The sequence below is a fragment of the Anomalospiza imberbis genome, chromosome 6 (genome assembly GCF_031753505.1).
Source record: "Anomalospiza imberbis isolate Cuckoo-Finch-1a 21T00152 chromosome 6, ASM3175350v1, whole genome shotgun sequence".
Lineage (NCBI taxonomy): Eukaryota > Metazoa > Chordata > Aves > Passeriformes > Viduidae > Anomalospiza > Anomalospiza imberbis.
This window is the reverse complement of record NC_089686.1, coordinates 45,837,644-45,850,147: the sequence shown is the minus strand read 5'-3', so window position 1 is coordinate 45,850,147 and position 12,504 is coordinate 45,837,644. Positions and strand designations below refer to the sequence as shown.

General features: G+C 38.6%; 1 protein-coding gene across 6 annotated transcripts in view; it reads right to left on the bottom strand.

Moving 5' to 3' along the window:
• The window catches only part of AP2A2 (adaptor related protein complex 2 subunit alpha 2), a 42,515-nt gene that overhangs the window by 13,651 nt on the left and 16,360 nt on the right, over window positions 1-12,504 (bottom strand). For 3 of the 6 annotated variants that reach the window (XM_068193862.1, XM_068193863.1, XM_068193860.1), the window contains exons 3-9: window positions 7,385-7,527; window positions 6,570-6,763; window positions 4,515-4,644; window positions 3,425-3,526; window positions 2,013-2,121; window positions 1,373-1,523; window positions 793-961 (exon numbers count right to left, since the gene is read on the bottom strand). In XM_068193862.1, the coding sequence (XP_068049963.1) occupies window positions 793-961; window positions 1,373-1,523; window positions 2,013-2,121; window positions 3,425-3,526; window positions 4,515-4,644; window positions 6,570-6,763; window positions 7,385-7,527 (998 nt within the window). The remainder of the gene's footprint in view (window positions 1-792; window positions 962-1,372; window positions 1,524-2,012; window positions 2,122-3,424; window positions 3,527-4,514; window positions 4,645-6,569; window positions 6,764-7,384; window positions 7,528-12,504) is intronic. The other 3 variants (XM_068193859.1, XM_068193864.1, XM_068193861.1) reach the window with 1 other exon arrangement.

The window sequence follows — 12,504 nt, the reverse complement described above, 5'->3', positions numbered from 1 at the left end:
GAGTTCGTACAGAACACCTCAGTATTACGCAGAATAGGGTGGGTGAATTTGTGGTCCACTATGCACTGAGTAACTGGTACCGGTGGCCATAAATGCACCAATAACTGCCTGAAATTGTTAAATTGTTACCAGGCCAATGAGCATTTAGCTATCTGCAGGTTTACTGTCAGCCATGCCTGTAACAACTGAAGTCCAGCTAGAACAAATACATACTTTGAACTTAGACAAATGTATAAATATGCTACAGCACAAACTTGGAAGGAAACAAAGCATTTAAACATCCAAGTATGCAAGTAAATTTACATGCAAATCAATCTTACTCTTTTGACTTCTGCTTTGTCACATAAACAAGGCCTAAGATTGCATCTTTCTGGTTTCTGGTCTTCACAATTCTGCAGTGCAAGATGATCTGCTCTATCACTCCCCATAAGCTATTACAGCAAAGTGTCCAATACTCAGCCTTCTCAAGTTCGAAATTTCACATTTTTACACAATTATACATCTTCAGCCTACACGTCAGCAGATACCAGTGTTACAGGGGACAAAACTCCAGGTATCAGATTTACCACCAAGGTGCAAAAATCAACAAAATCTGACCTCTGTAATTGCCAGCACAGCAAGATTTTGCTGGATTGAGGTAAAAAACTCAGGTAGACTTCAAAGAGTAACTCATTTGATCCCTAAGTATTATTAACTTAATTGGGGACAGGGAGCTTGGGACACTGGGGTAGAGGGCACTGAGGCAGGGGAGAAGACAACACTCAAAAACAGACCACACATTTCAATATTTACCTTCAATGCATTGATAACTGTTTCTATGTGTGTTTTCACAGCCTCATGTGAGAATTCAGAGCTGGCAAGCGTGCACATGCTTTCCAGTGCTAGGTAACGCAAATTAGTTTCTCGGTGCTGCAAGAACTGACCTAGCTGGTTACAGGCACGGACTAGTAGGTTTGGCTCACTGCACAGAACAGGAGAGAAAGTGAAAGGGTTAAAAGCAACAGGTTTGAGAACACTCAATTCAGAATACTATTTCTGCAGTGGAGATTTCTTAAAATGTCTCAAAGTGTCTGCTAGAGTGCTTTGCTAGTGAAATGCAAATTCAGATACTGTGAGCAAATAATCTCTGTTGGATTAGAGCAGTGGGGTCAATACAAAACATCAAATAAAGAAGCAGCAAAACCCAAAGCTACACAGTTCATTAACACTGTTCAGTTACATTGCTGTGGTTGTGTTCCAATCTAGCAAGCAACTTTGTGCTCTTTTCCCCTTCACTCCTTCCCCCATTAAAATCTGATGAACTGTTCAAGACATAGCCCCATCTTTTCACTTTAAAAGCCCCTCTGATAACAGAAGTGTTGTCCCAGCTCACCTGTCATGATGTATAATTAAGCTTATTGCCTCAAACAGGACAGCATTCTTCGCATTCGAGTGTTGCACTTTCTTTGACTTTGGTGGCTCCTGTGCTTTGTTGAGGATGGTTTCCAGACATTCTGTCAGACGGCCACGTACCGCAGGGTCTTCTGGAGAAGAATGAGCCGTTGGACAACTTCATTTTGCTCCAAACCCTAAGCCCTACTTTAGATTTTCCCCTGGCTAAATCTAAATTAACTAAATTATTCTGAGACATTAAAAACATTTACACTCCCCAACATACACGTGGGAAAAGAATTCCAAGCCACAGTTCTGTTTGGGTAAGAACAAAAGCCAAACACAATCTGCACTACAACATACCTGCAGGTTTTAATACAGCTGATAGTATTAATGAATGTTTAAAATGGCAGCTTGCCAATGATTTCTAAGATGCACACTGGTTAGACATTTTGTTAAAATTAAACACAACATAACTCAAGAGGCCAAGTAGCTTAGAGCTACCAGAGACACTCAGGAGTACAATCTTTGCCTTAAGACAATGTGCTTGCACTCCAAGCTATGGTAACACTGCAGTGCAGTAGCTCTTTGGAGGCAGTGTACTGCATAAGAGAAGACCAGTGCTGTGATGTGTGCATTACCTGGAGGTGGATAGCACTGTAACAGCCTCAGAAGTTTCACAGATAGCCAGGGAGCAGGAACAAAGTAGTATGTGTAGTCCTGAAGGTCTGTTGATGCAGAAGTTACAATCTGTAAAACAAACAGCCAGCACATCAGCTCCTGAAGTTAACTGATTCACAAGCATGAAAAGGACCCAAAGAACACTGTAGGTCACCTCTGACACAAGCTTAAAAAACTGTGTCACTAGCTAAGTCTAGTTCAGTAGATTAGTTAGGTGCAAGCTGCCATACTATGAGTATACCACAGTAAATGCTAGTAATGGAAAACCAGTTTTGTAGATACAGTAGTCTAGAAAGTCTCTTCTGAAAGCCTACTCGCTTTTTTAAAGAACGAAGACAACCATCTTGTAACATCAAAACGTTTAACCAGAAGTTTGACTTTCTCTGTTCTAGCATTTCACAGATTCAGTCAAGTGTGGTGGCTGCTGACAGGTGAGCCTGCAATTCAAGTACAAGATGCTATGACAGACTGACCTAAAGCAGGAGGATCAACTAACACCTATAGTAACATCCATACAGCAAAGCAAAAAAGAGATAGTACTCATAGAGGAGGTTTATATGCATAATGAAATGTGATAAGAATTAGATTAGATTACCCCTCTTCATAGATTTATTTTACCCCTTTTATTCTAGGGTAACAATGAGTTTGGCACTAGCTTTGCTCAAAATAATTCTACCTAATTCTTACTGCTCCATTATTTCATATTTGAAAAGAAAGTAAGCAAGTAATTTGGGTATAAGACTGCATAAAACTGGGTGCCAAATACATTTGTGAAGTAGCCGTCTCCCTTGTCTCTTCCCCCCTTCCAAAAGGAGGGGGAAAACAAAATCAAACAAAACAGTGACATCAGTTTTCCAGCACAGAAATGTTAACTTACAGACATGTCTCTCCACTCCTCCCTACCCCTGCTTAACGCCCCACATCATTTACAGAATATCAGATGCTTATGATTATTAACTTAGCAGCAGCTCAAAAGAAGGAATACTAAGGCAATTAGTCTTGTAAGAAGCTTAGATAAATTTAAAGCTACAGTCTGTATTTTTAAGGGTTTGTGTGAAGTCTGTAGAATCAGTATTTGATCCAACTATTCTTTGCTATTACAGCAACAAAGTGAGGATTACTATTTGGAGCACAGCAGGGATTAAACCAAGAAAGTCTGGGCAAGCCAATACAGCTTTCTGTCCTGGTAAGCAACAAACATTTAAAGAGGTTACCTGAAGCACCCACATGAAGTGACACTGAAGCATCTTCACATTTCAATGTACAGTAAACTAATTTGACCCTAGAAAGCTGAACAGGAAGCTAACCTGATCTAGAAAGCTGAGTAAATTAATCAACAGTGAAGTATTATCAGGGTCATCATTGGACTCACTCTGCTTAATCTAGACACTGCCAAGGAGACTGAAGTCTTAAACTCTTCTGGGTTCTTCTGTGCCAAAGTGGTGATCAGACTTGTAGCGGCAGTAACCACACCCTAGGAAAAAACAAAACACAACACAAAAAAACCCATGTTCAATTTTGGATCAGTTTATGACACTGCCCATTAACACCTTTCAACTCAACAGTTTTTTAATATACAAAAAAAGTGGTTATCCCCATTACAAAGCCCTACATTTAAAAAAACTCTCATTTGGCTAGCAGCTAGACTAATTACAGACCTGCAGGATCCAACAGAATTTTCAACAGCATGATACTGCCATGCTTGCAGAGCATTTTATGCTATTTTTTGTATTAGCTTTGTCTCATGTTTGGATAGTACATCTAAAATAAGAGAGTTGTATTAAAATTAAGCCTGGACACAAATTGTCTTATTATACAAGAGAAGCATGAGCAGAAGAAATTCAATGCAGCAGATGATCCAGGAAAAAATGCTTACAACGCAACATGAGGAGAGGGCTTTGTATAAAACAAGCACTGGATATTACTACTGCAGACTGAAGCGTTCATTACCGTTGAGGCACAGGTATTAATAGCCTTATTTCATAAAGTAACTGGACTGGGAGAAAAAACAGGATCTCCTTTCCAAAGCAAGAGGGTTTTTTAAGCATCAAAGTAGAAATGACATGGACACCACAGGACAAGGAAGTCTAAGCAATGACAAATCAAGACTTCAATCTTTAGTGCAGATCTAATCTTAAAAGGCCTAGGACAATTAATATTACACCTATGCAATGTGACTTAGTGTAACAAGGCATAAGATTAATTAATTTACAGCCAGAGGAAAAGAGGAACCTGTACATACTATTCCTGTATCTACAATGAAAAGGTAAACAAAGCTTTATTAAAAATTAATACAGTAAATAAAAAAGGGAAACTCCTTCCATTTTCTTCCCAAAGCCTGAAGACAACAGCAAGCCACTTGCTTGAAAGACATAAGCAGAAATAAATGCTGTTTTTAACAGCAGAAGTCACATCATTCTCTATACACACCAGGCCCAAAAAGCATAATGAGGCTGATTTACCAAGTGCTGGTCATTGAGGAGATGCACCACTCGAGATGTCCAGTCTCCCATGGGAACAAGGTCAGGAGAAGTTCTGTATAAACGCAGCAAGCATAAAGCAGCACTTTGCTTCACACTATCCATAGTGTCTCTGCAAGACATACATACTGATTTAAAATACTGTGGTTGAGGCACAGCAATACCTGCAGGATAGCTTTATGCCAGCTTTCACACTGACTCAGCATCCCTGGCCAGGCTGCATCTTTTCAACAGAAGTTCACTGAAGTCTTCTTATGCTGAAATATTTGTTCTTCTTAATTTTTCCAGTAAGTTTACTTAGTCAAGTTTTCAACTATTATAGAGGCTACAAGACATATGTAATGATTCTTTACAAACTGGAGTGGCATTTTACATCTTTTATGAGAACTGAAAGTTCATCTCATCTGATCACAAGAACAAGCTTCTTCCAGGCTGACTGAAATCAGACAGTTCAGATATATATACTACCTTATGAATGTGATCAAAGCTGGATCTACTGATAGGTCCTGCATGTCGGATAGAAATTATGAACTACTCAACAGCTTCAGCACCTACAGCTAGAATGTAAGGTGGCTGTCAACAAGCACACAACTCACAAATCTATTAATCTTGCCATCCCTGCTGCTGGCATGGAAATGGACTATTTTAAGAGTGGCAAGCAACTATTCTAGTTCAGTGAACTCCTTTTCACAAAGCTGTTGATTAAGCATTTTGTGTGATGCACAGACAACAGCTATAAAATGTACAGAGGACTACCAGTAAGAGTATTAAGAGGCAATTTATAACGTGGTTAATCTTGGTTAAATGTTCAGAAACCTCTATATTCCCAGTAGAAGTTCAGCCCAGCTATTCTTCATAAATTTATCAGTTTTCCATGAGATAGAGTTGTACCTCAGTTAAAAACCACAAACCATTCCTCCTGTCTCTAATTTATACTTAAGCCAAGAGAGCTTTGCTGAATTGGCAAATGTAACTGACAATGCTCATTCTGCCCAGGTCACTTAGACAGGACAGGCACACAAACATGTTTCATATATATTATCTTATAAATGCAGAAGGAATGAGACCCTGAAGAGTGATCTCACAAACACAGCTCTAAGTTTAAACAACTGACCTGAAGGTGCTATGCTCCATTTGCGATTAGTGACCCCAAGTGAAATTTTTGGAATTTAAGGCTATCTTATTAAAACTCCATGACTCATCAGTGCAGTATTGTCTCCACTATGCTACGTGGAGAACAGCACCTGACAATGGCAGTGGCCTGACATTTAGAGCATTAATACATTTCTTATGCCACATGTCACTTTTTATACTAATGTAAGACAGTTACTTGTTATAAAAAGATCTATGCATATTCTAAAACATTTCATATCCATAAAAGCTTAAATGCACTGTTTGCACTTGGACATTTTAAGTTTTAAAATAAATTAGCCCTATAATCATAGGTCCAACTTTACATTGATTAACTACAGTTTCAGACATTTGCCAGGTCTGTTTAGAAACTTTCAGCTATACCAAAGTAAGAAAGTTGGTGGTGACTATTTGCCATTTACATGAATTGCTCTTTACATGGTTAGTAGAGGAAGTTAGAAAACTCACAAATCAGTATTATTATGTTCCTTATGAAGTCAGGACATTTACATAAGAACTTTGGTTTATAACAAAATTTGTAGTATAAACATCTATTTAGGTTAATTTATTTCTTTTTTCATTAGGAGAGGTAAGGAAAGTAAAACATACGTATTTCAGGGGTATTCAGTACCACAAAACAAAACAAAAACCAGTTCACAACAAGGCTGTAAAAGCCTATGCAAGACACCAAAAGTCTTAATTTCCATGTAGTTTTACACTCCTACAAGCAACTGCACACTCAGGCAAGTGAAAGCACCTGCAGGTATTGGAACTGTCATTATACTGCAAGCCCAGGGCTGTAGAGCCCAAACACGGATTAAGGTGCTGCAATGGAACCGAAAAGTAAGTTGCAAGCTGCCGAAAAGTATATTGGTCTTGTATTTGAAAGAGGCATGTCACACCTACCCAGCCACAAGAATTTTGGGAATTTCTCCAGCAAAAGCTTCTGCCATCTCCCGGCTGCCCACATTGGCAATGCAGTGCAGAGCAAGGCCCATGAAGGTGGGGTTCCGGCTGGCCAGGTCGTTCTTGATGGCATTGTTTATCAGGCGAATGAGCTCGCTGTTGGAGTTCACCAGCACGGAGATGAACAGATAGCCCTGTGAGTCACAACACGGAAAATCTATTTTAGCTGACTTCATTTATTGTGGCATTAACAGGAAACATGATTTCTTTGACACATACACTTCTCTCCAATACCATATGGGCAGAAATGGGTATTTAGACAAAGTGAAGACTAGAAAGATTAAGTGAATTAAACAAAAATGAGTAAATTCAGTGTTACCCTAATTATCTGGTTTTAAGTGTTTTCTCAGTCTATTCTGGCATATACTCAAAAGATTGTTTTAGATGTATGGGGACCTATCAAGATTTTGGCTTATTATTCAAATACTAATAAGCTACGTGCACCTGATAAACACAGCCTTACCTAGAGAGATGGAAAGAGACATTCAGAAAATTAAAAGGTTACTTACCTTTTAATGCAAGACTCAAGGCAGTTTCTTAACAAGAGTAGTAATTTTATGCAGAACGCAAATTTTTTGCAACTAGCTCAAGACTCCCTGTGCGCCATGGTGTTTAGATTTCAGAATCAACCCTAGAGCTAAAATAAGGCTTTAAGCCAGGAGAGGAGGAATGAAGTAAAATTCTTTACAGACTCCACAGCTGAGGCAGGATATTAGACAGATCAGTTTATCTTTTTTAGAGCTCAAGTTACTCACAATTTGTTTCTCTGTATATCTATTGGAACTGAGCAGGTTTACAGCCTCCATGTGACCAAAGTCAATGTCATGCCCCAGCAGAAAGATGAAGAGCAGTTTGCAGACATATTTTTTCTTACTGTAACCATCCAGAGCCTTGTCACCTGAAAAGCAATGAAACAAACAACAATTAAGTCTATGCTGAACTTTTTACTTGGTTACTTAGTGATAATTCCATCTACCATTACCTATATCCTAAGGATGGTGATGAAAGGATAGTCAGGAAATAATGCTATCATCTAGTCCCTGAAGTACCCTGCAGTGTCCTTGGAGTATGTTCTTACTAAGAGGGAGCACATCCATGTTTGCTCCATTTTGATTTTCCTGCTTCGGTTAAGAACATTTATGTCTTCTATACATGTTCTCCTCTTAAACCAATTATCAAACCTTTATCTCAGTAAAAGTGTTAACATACTTTTCCCAGTGCACCACTGTAGAGAACTCAGTAGCAACAACAAAAAAAAAACCTAGCAAGTTGTTTTACAAAGATCAGGGGACAATGGTCTATCCCAAAGACTCAAATAAACACATGAGATTACCATGAGAATTTTAACGTTTTTGTAAAATGAAAGTATTCACCAGTGTTCCAGTTTCAGAAGAAAAATGCACTCTAAATAGGTTAGGCCATATGTTGCAGTACTGCTGATTTTAGAAGCTTGCAGAAGCAACATGGAGCAGTGCAGCTTCCAGTTCATCAGGAGATCATTGCTTTTCCTGAAGGGAAGAGCTACACATAAACATAACACTTTCTGTGTTACATCCTCTCCTTACCTCAAATTAGGAAATAAAGGGGTATCCAGTAAATCAGAAAATATTAAGGTGTATCCAGTAAATCAGAAAATAAAGGGGAATCCAGTAAATCAGGCAAGACTGACTGCTGGGTAGCAAAATTCTGATATATACTGCTGCCTAAGAGACTATAAAAGCTCCTTCACGTCAGCATTCCGGGCCTGGAATAACTGATCTGTCACATCAAGTATGTGTTCCTTAGTTCAGCCAGAACAGCACTGCATACACTAAAGCTTCAATAAGATATCCCTTACTCATTGCCCTTGTCAATAAAAGCTCTAAGCTTTTTATTTTATATTTAGCTGCCTTTTACATAAATCTGAAGTTAAAAAAGAATCTTAATAGTAAAGATGTTGCTCCTTCTTCCTTCTCATGAAGTGATACAGAAGCATAATAAATTTGCCAGGCCACAGGAATCTACAGCTCCCCTGGATTTCACACTACATTCACAGACTGGATAAAAACCAAGGAAGCCTTACCACTACTAAACTTACAGTTAGTGAAGGAATGAAGACTATCATCTCTGTGTGAGGACATGTAACAGTGAACCAACAGAAAGCATACCAGCCCACTGAAGTACACGATGGTAAAAGGTTATGTCTACGGGCTGCAACTGCGCGTTTTGGGGGCTGCTTTCTATTTTGACCCTAAAAAATTCTTCAATTTAATCATATTTCCACTGAGATAAATTTAAACAAACCACTGCTATTTTAATGCAGACAATGATACCCTGCTAATCTGGGTTTTTAGGCACCCGTTGATTTTTTTAAAAAAACTGGCACAGACAGTGCATCAATTGCCAACAAAAAGCTTCATCTTAAAGCTATTTTTATGTTGTGAAAAGAGGAGTTGTCTTCAGGTCCATACTACAGAAGCCAATATAGGTCACATTTTACTTCAATATAGGAGGCAGTACTACTGAAGATACCCATGGCAGTGAAATTTTGCTTTGCCGGATCCTGTAAGCATCCTCTGACAACAGCCAGCTCTGCAGACAGCTGTCTAAAGACATGTCTTCTTCAAGCCACTTTTACACTTTGCTGCTATAAGGCTCTTTTCCTGCCAAGTCAGCAAACAAATGTAGGGAATTTTGCTCTCCTAGATACTGGAATTACTGTCAGAAGAACAAAAGTAAAACATCCAGTGAGAAATATTTTTCCCCTTCTTTGGAAGCAATATGGCCAGAGGAAAGAAAAGAACTCCACCATGTCTGCTTATCTGCTGTGACCTCCAAACTGTGGTGTAAGCAACAATGGAGTATTCTGCATAAATACTTCCTGTTATACTATTTTCCCAAAGAAATGGCATTCAAGAGCAGAAGCTTCTTCCGATCCCACCATGGCAGAGAGATGCAGATCAAAGATACTTTTCCTTAGGAGAGGCAAGGGAAAAAACCCAAAAACAAAACACAGGAAAAGTCAGTGTCAGCTTTAGTTTTCTAGTATTTTTTCAGCTGCTTAGGAAGAGTTTCTAGAAACTCTTAAGATTTGATTTTAATTGGTCATCTACATGAGATCCAGAAGGAAAAGAAATAATCAGTGGATAAACCAGTGGGTCTTTACATTGCCTAGCAACAAAAACCACTCCAACTCTTGACAATCCAGCTATTCTAGGGGACCAATGAAAGGAACAGGTGATGTGCAATACCATTAACAGATACTATTGTGACTCACAGAAGGGGGCACTAAATAAGCTGAATCCATTTTAGTCAGTCTAACTCTACTGGCCAAGCTCTACATAACTGAGGACTTACTATGGTATTGGACAGCATTAATATCATTAGCTGCTTCTCTGAGATTCAGATATACCAAGAGACATCAAAAAGTAGCTTTCACATGGACTTCACCACAAGTGAAGACAGCCCAGCCAATCTCCAAAACTGAATTCCCAGCAGGCCAAGAGGCTGAACTGCAGCTGCCTGCTAGTGTACAATCCATCAGCAATATACAAAAGCATTAAATCTAATCTCTTATATTCTCTGACTGGTGTTGACTCTGTGATGCCAGAAGGGAAGAGGGAGTATAGAATGCTGCAACCCAGTTGCTGAACAAAGAACATAAGGCATGAAAATATGTATACTTTGAGCCGCAACAACTTTCACAACAAACTATTTATCAGAGATTGGCAATTCCTTTTTTAGGTTTAGGACCCAGCTATTTAAAACATTACATCCTTCCAAGATGCCAGTACTTTAAGAGCTCAGATTAGCAAGGTCTTTGGATCTCAGGGTATTTGAAGAATTTTTGATAGAAGCTACACCACGGAATCAAGCACAAAACATATCGCCATCCTACTAACAAGCAGCTTCCTTCTCCACCATGTGGTATCAAAGAAAAATATTGTAAAATCGGTACCTGAAACACCTTTTCTGAAGACAGAAAAAATGCTACACTGACTGCTTTCAAAAGCTCCTGTTTCTTGTATACAGAAGTGAAGGCAATGCAAGAGTTCTCAGGCAAGAAGAAGTTTATAAACTAGGCCAAATTAGAGTTCCTACAGCCCTTCTTCAAAGTCTTATTAGTTCCCAGCAAATAACAGAATATTAGGGGTTTTAAAAATTTTTATTATTTAATTATCTGAGCAATTTGAAAAAAGTGCACTTCAGTCAAAGGTCTCACAATAGCTGTCTAACTCTAGCTGTCTTTTGAAGAAGTCTGTGACTCTGATTCTTACTGAAATTTTAACTATTCCACTCCCTCCCATGTCACATTTATGGAGTTCTGAAGGTTTTATTTTAAACATTACTAACAAGTCTCATTGCTTAAGTATGTGCCAAAATAGTACAGCTTCCCCCAGTCCCAAGCAAACATCCAAACAAGAGCAGAAGGAAATGTCACATGCTCTGTTATCTTTATTGCAATACACAATCATTTCTTTTAACTCAGCTCATTTTCAAATGCTTTTGGGAAACATTTGCAAGTGCTGCAAATCAAGTCAGCAGAAACAGGAAGGATTCACAATACAAGTCAGCAAGTTTTGAGCACAGTGGGCATTTCAAAGGCTACTTGCTTTTCCTAAAAATTTTATTAGTTATTTGGCTAAGAAAGAAATTATTAACAGCTGATTAACAATGAGTACTATTAAGAAATAATTACTACTTCCAAATTTCTGTGTGTCACCTCCCTGTGTCCCTCCTCCTGATTTGAACACAGAAGTTTTGATTTTCCTTGCTCATACATTATTTTCCACACAGCCCTCTGAAAAGAAATAAGGCACGAAAGTATTTTAAGACCTTTTGGTTCTCAGGCAGCAGCTTCCAGCTCTAGTTTAGAACATAAGTTAAAGAATAGCTTAACACAAGTTAAAGACATGCTTTTCAATCTAACTCAGTGTACTTAAAAGCCAGTGTGCTGCACTGTTACTAAGCCTGCAACCAGTGAGAGAGGAAACAGTTTAGTCCTTGGGATGTTCACTAGGAGTAGATAAGGAAGCCTGACAAGTCTAATCTCACTAGCTTTCACATGGCTGATTGCTACTTTAAAATCTTAGCTTTTAAAACCACAATAATGGCTTTTGCAAAACAGAATGGACAACACTTTTCTTTGCTTCCTTCCTACACTGACCTCTGTTCATGCAGTTGGCAGCAATCCAGGGATATACTGTATCAGAAGGCCACTACTAGCTTAGAGGCTAAGAAAACTGAATTTGATTTTTATGAATGTAGCTACACTTCGAGGCAAGATCTGTACTTCTGGAGGGGTAACAGTCCAAGCCCTCTACATCAAATGCTGAATATTTGTGCCAAATAACCCATATAAATCCATAAACTAATATTTATTTACCATACTGCTAGCACCAGAACAAAGATCAGCCCTACAACTCAGATCATATTTGAAGCCTGATTTTACTTCCAACAGTTCAGTTTGTCACTGAAGACACTTTATGATTTTATTGTGTGACTGCCTTCGCACATGGTCAGAAGACAGTGTGACTAAGCAGGCCCATCTTAAAAATAAAGCCGATGCTTTCACAGCCTGCCAGGAAAGCAATTAATTTACTGAGCTGTTACACAGCTTCATTTAAAACAGGTATTTAGAGCCTTAACTTCCTCCAAAGGGTTACCATGTATTTTGGGAAAATAGAGATAATTAGCTCAAATATGAAAAACCAAGTCAGCAGAAGAAAAAAAAAAAAAAAAAAGCAACAATTAACACATTGAGGCACTTCTGCACGAGCCAAAAAGAAGATACAGAAGCATGTCTGAAATCTAGCAGTCACTCTTGTAACCCAAACCCTACTAAGCAATCAGAACAAAACTAAATTCTAATGCCAGAGCAGGAACAAAAGAACAA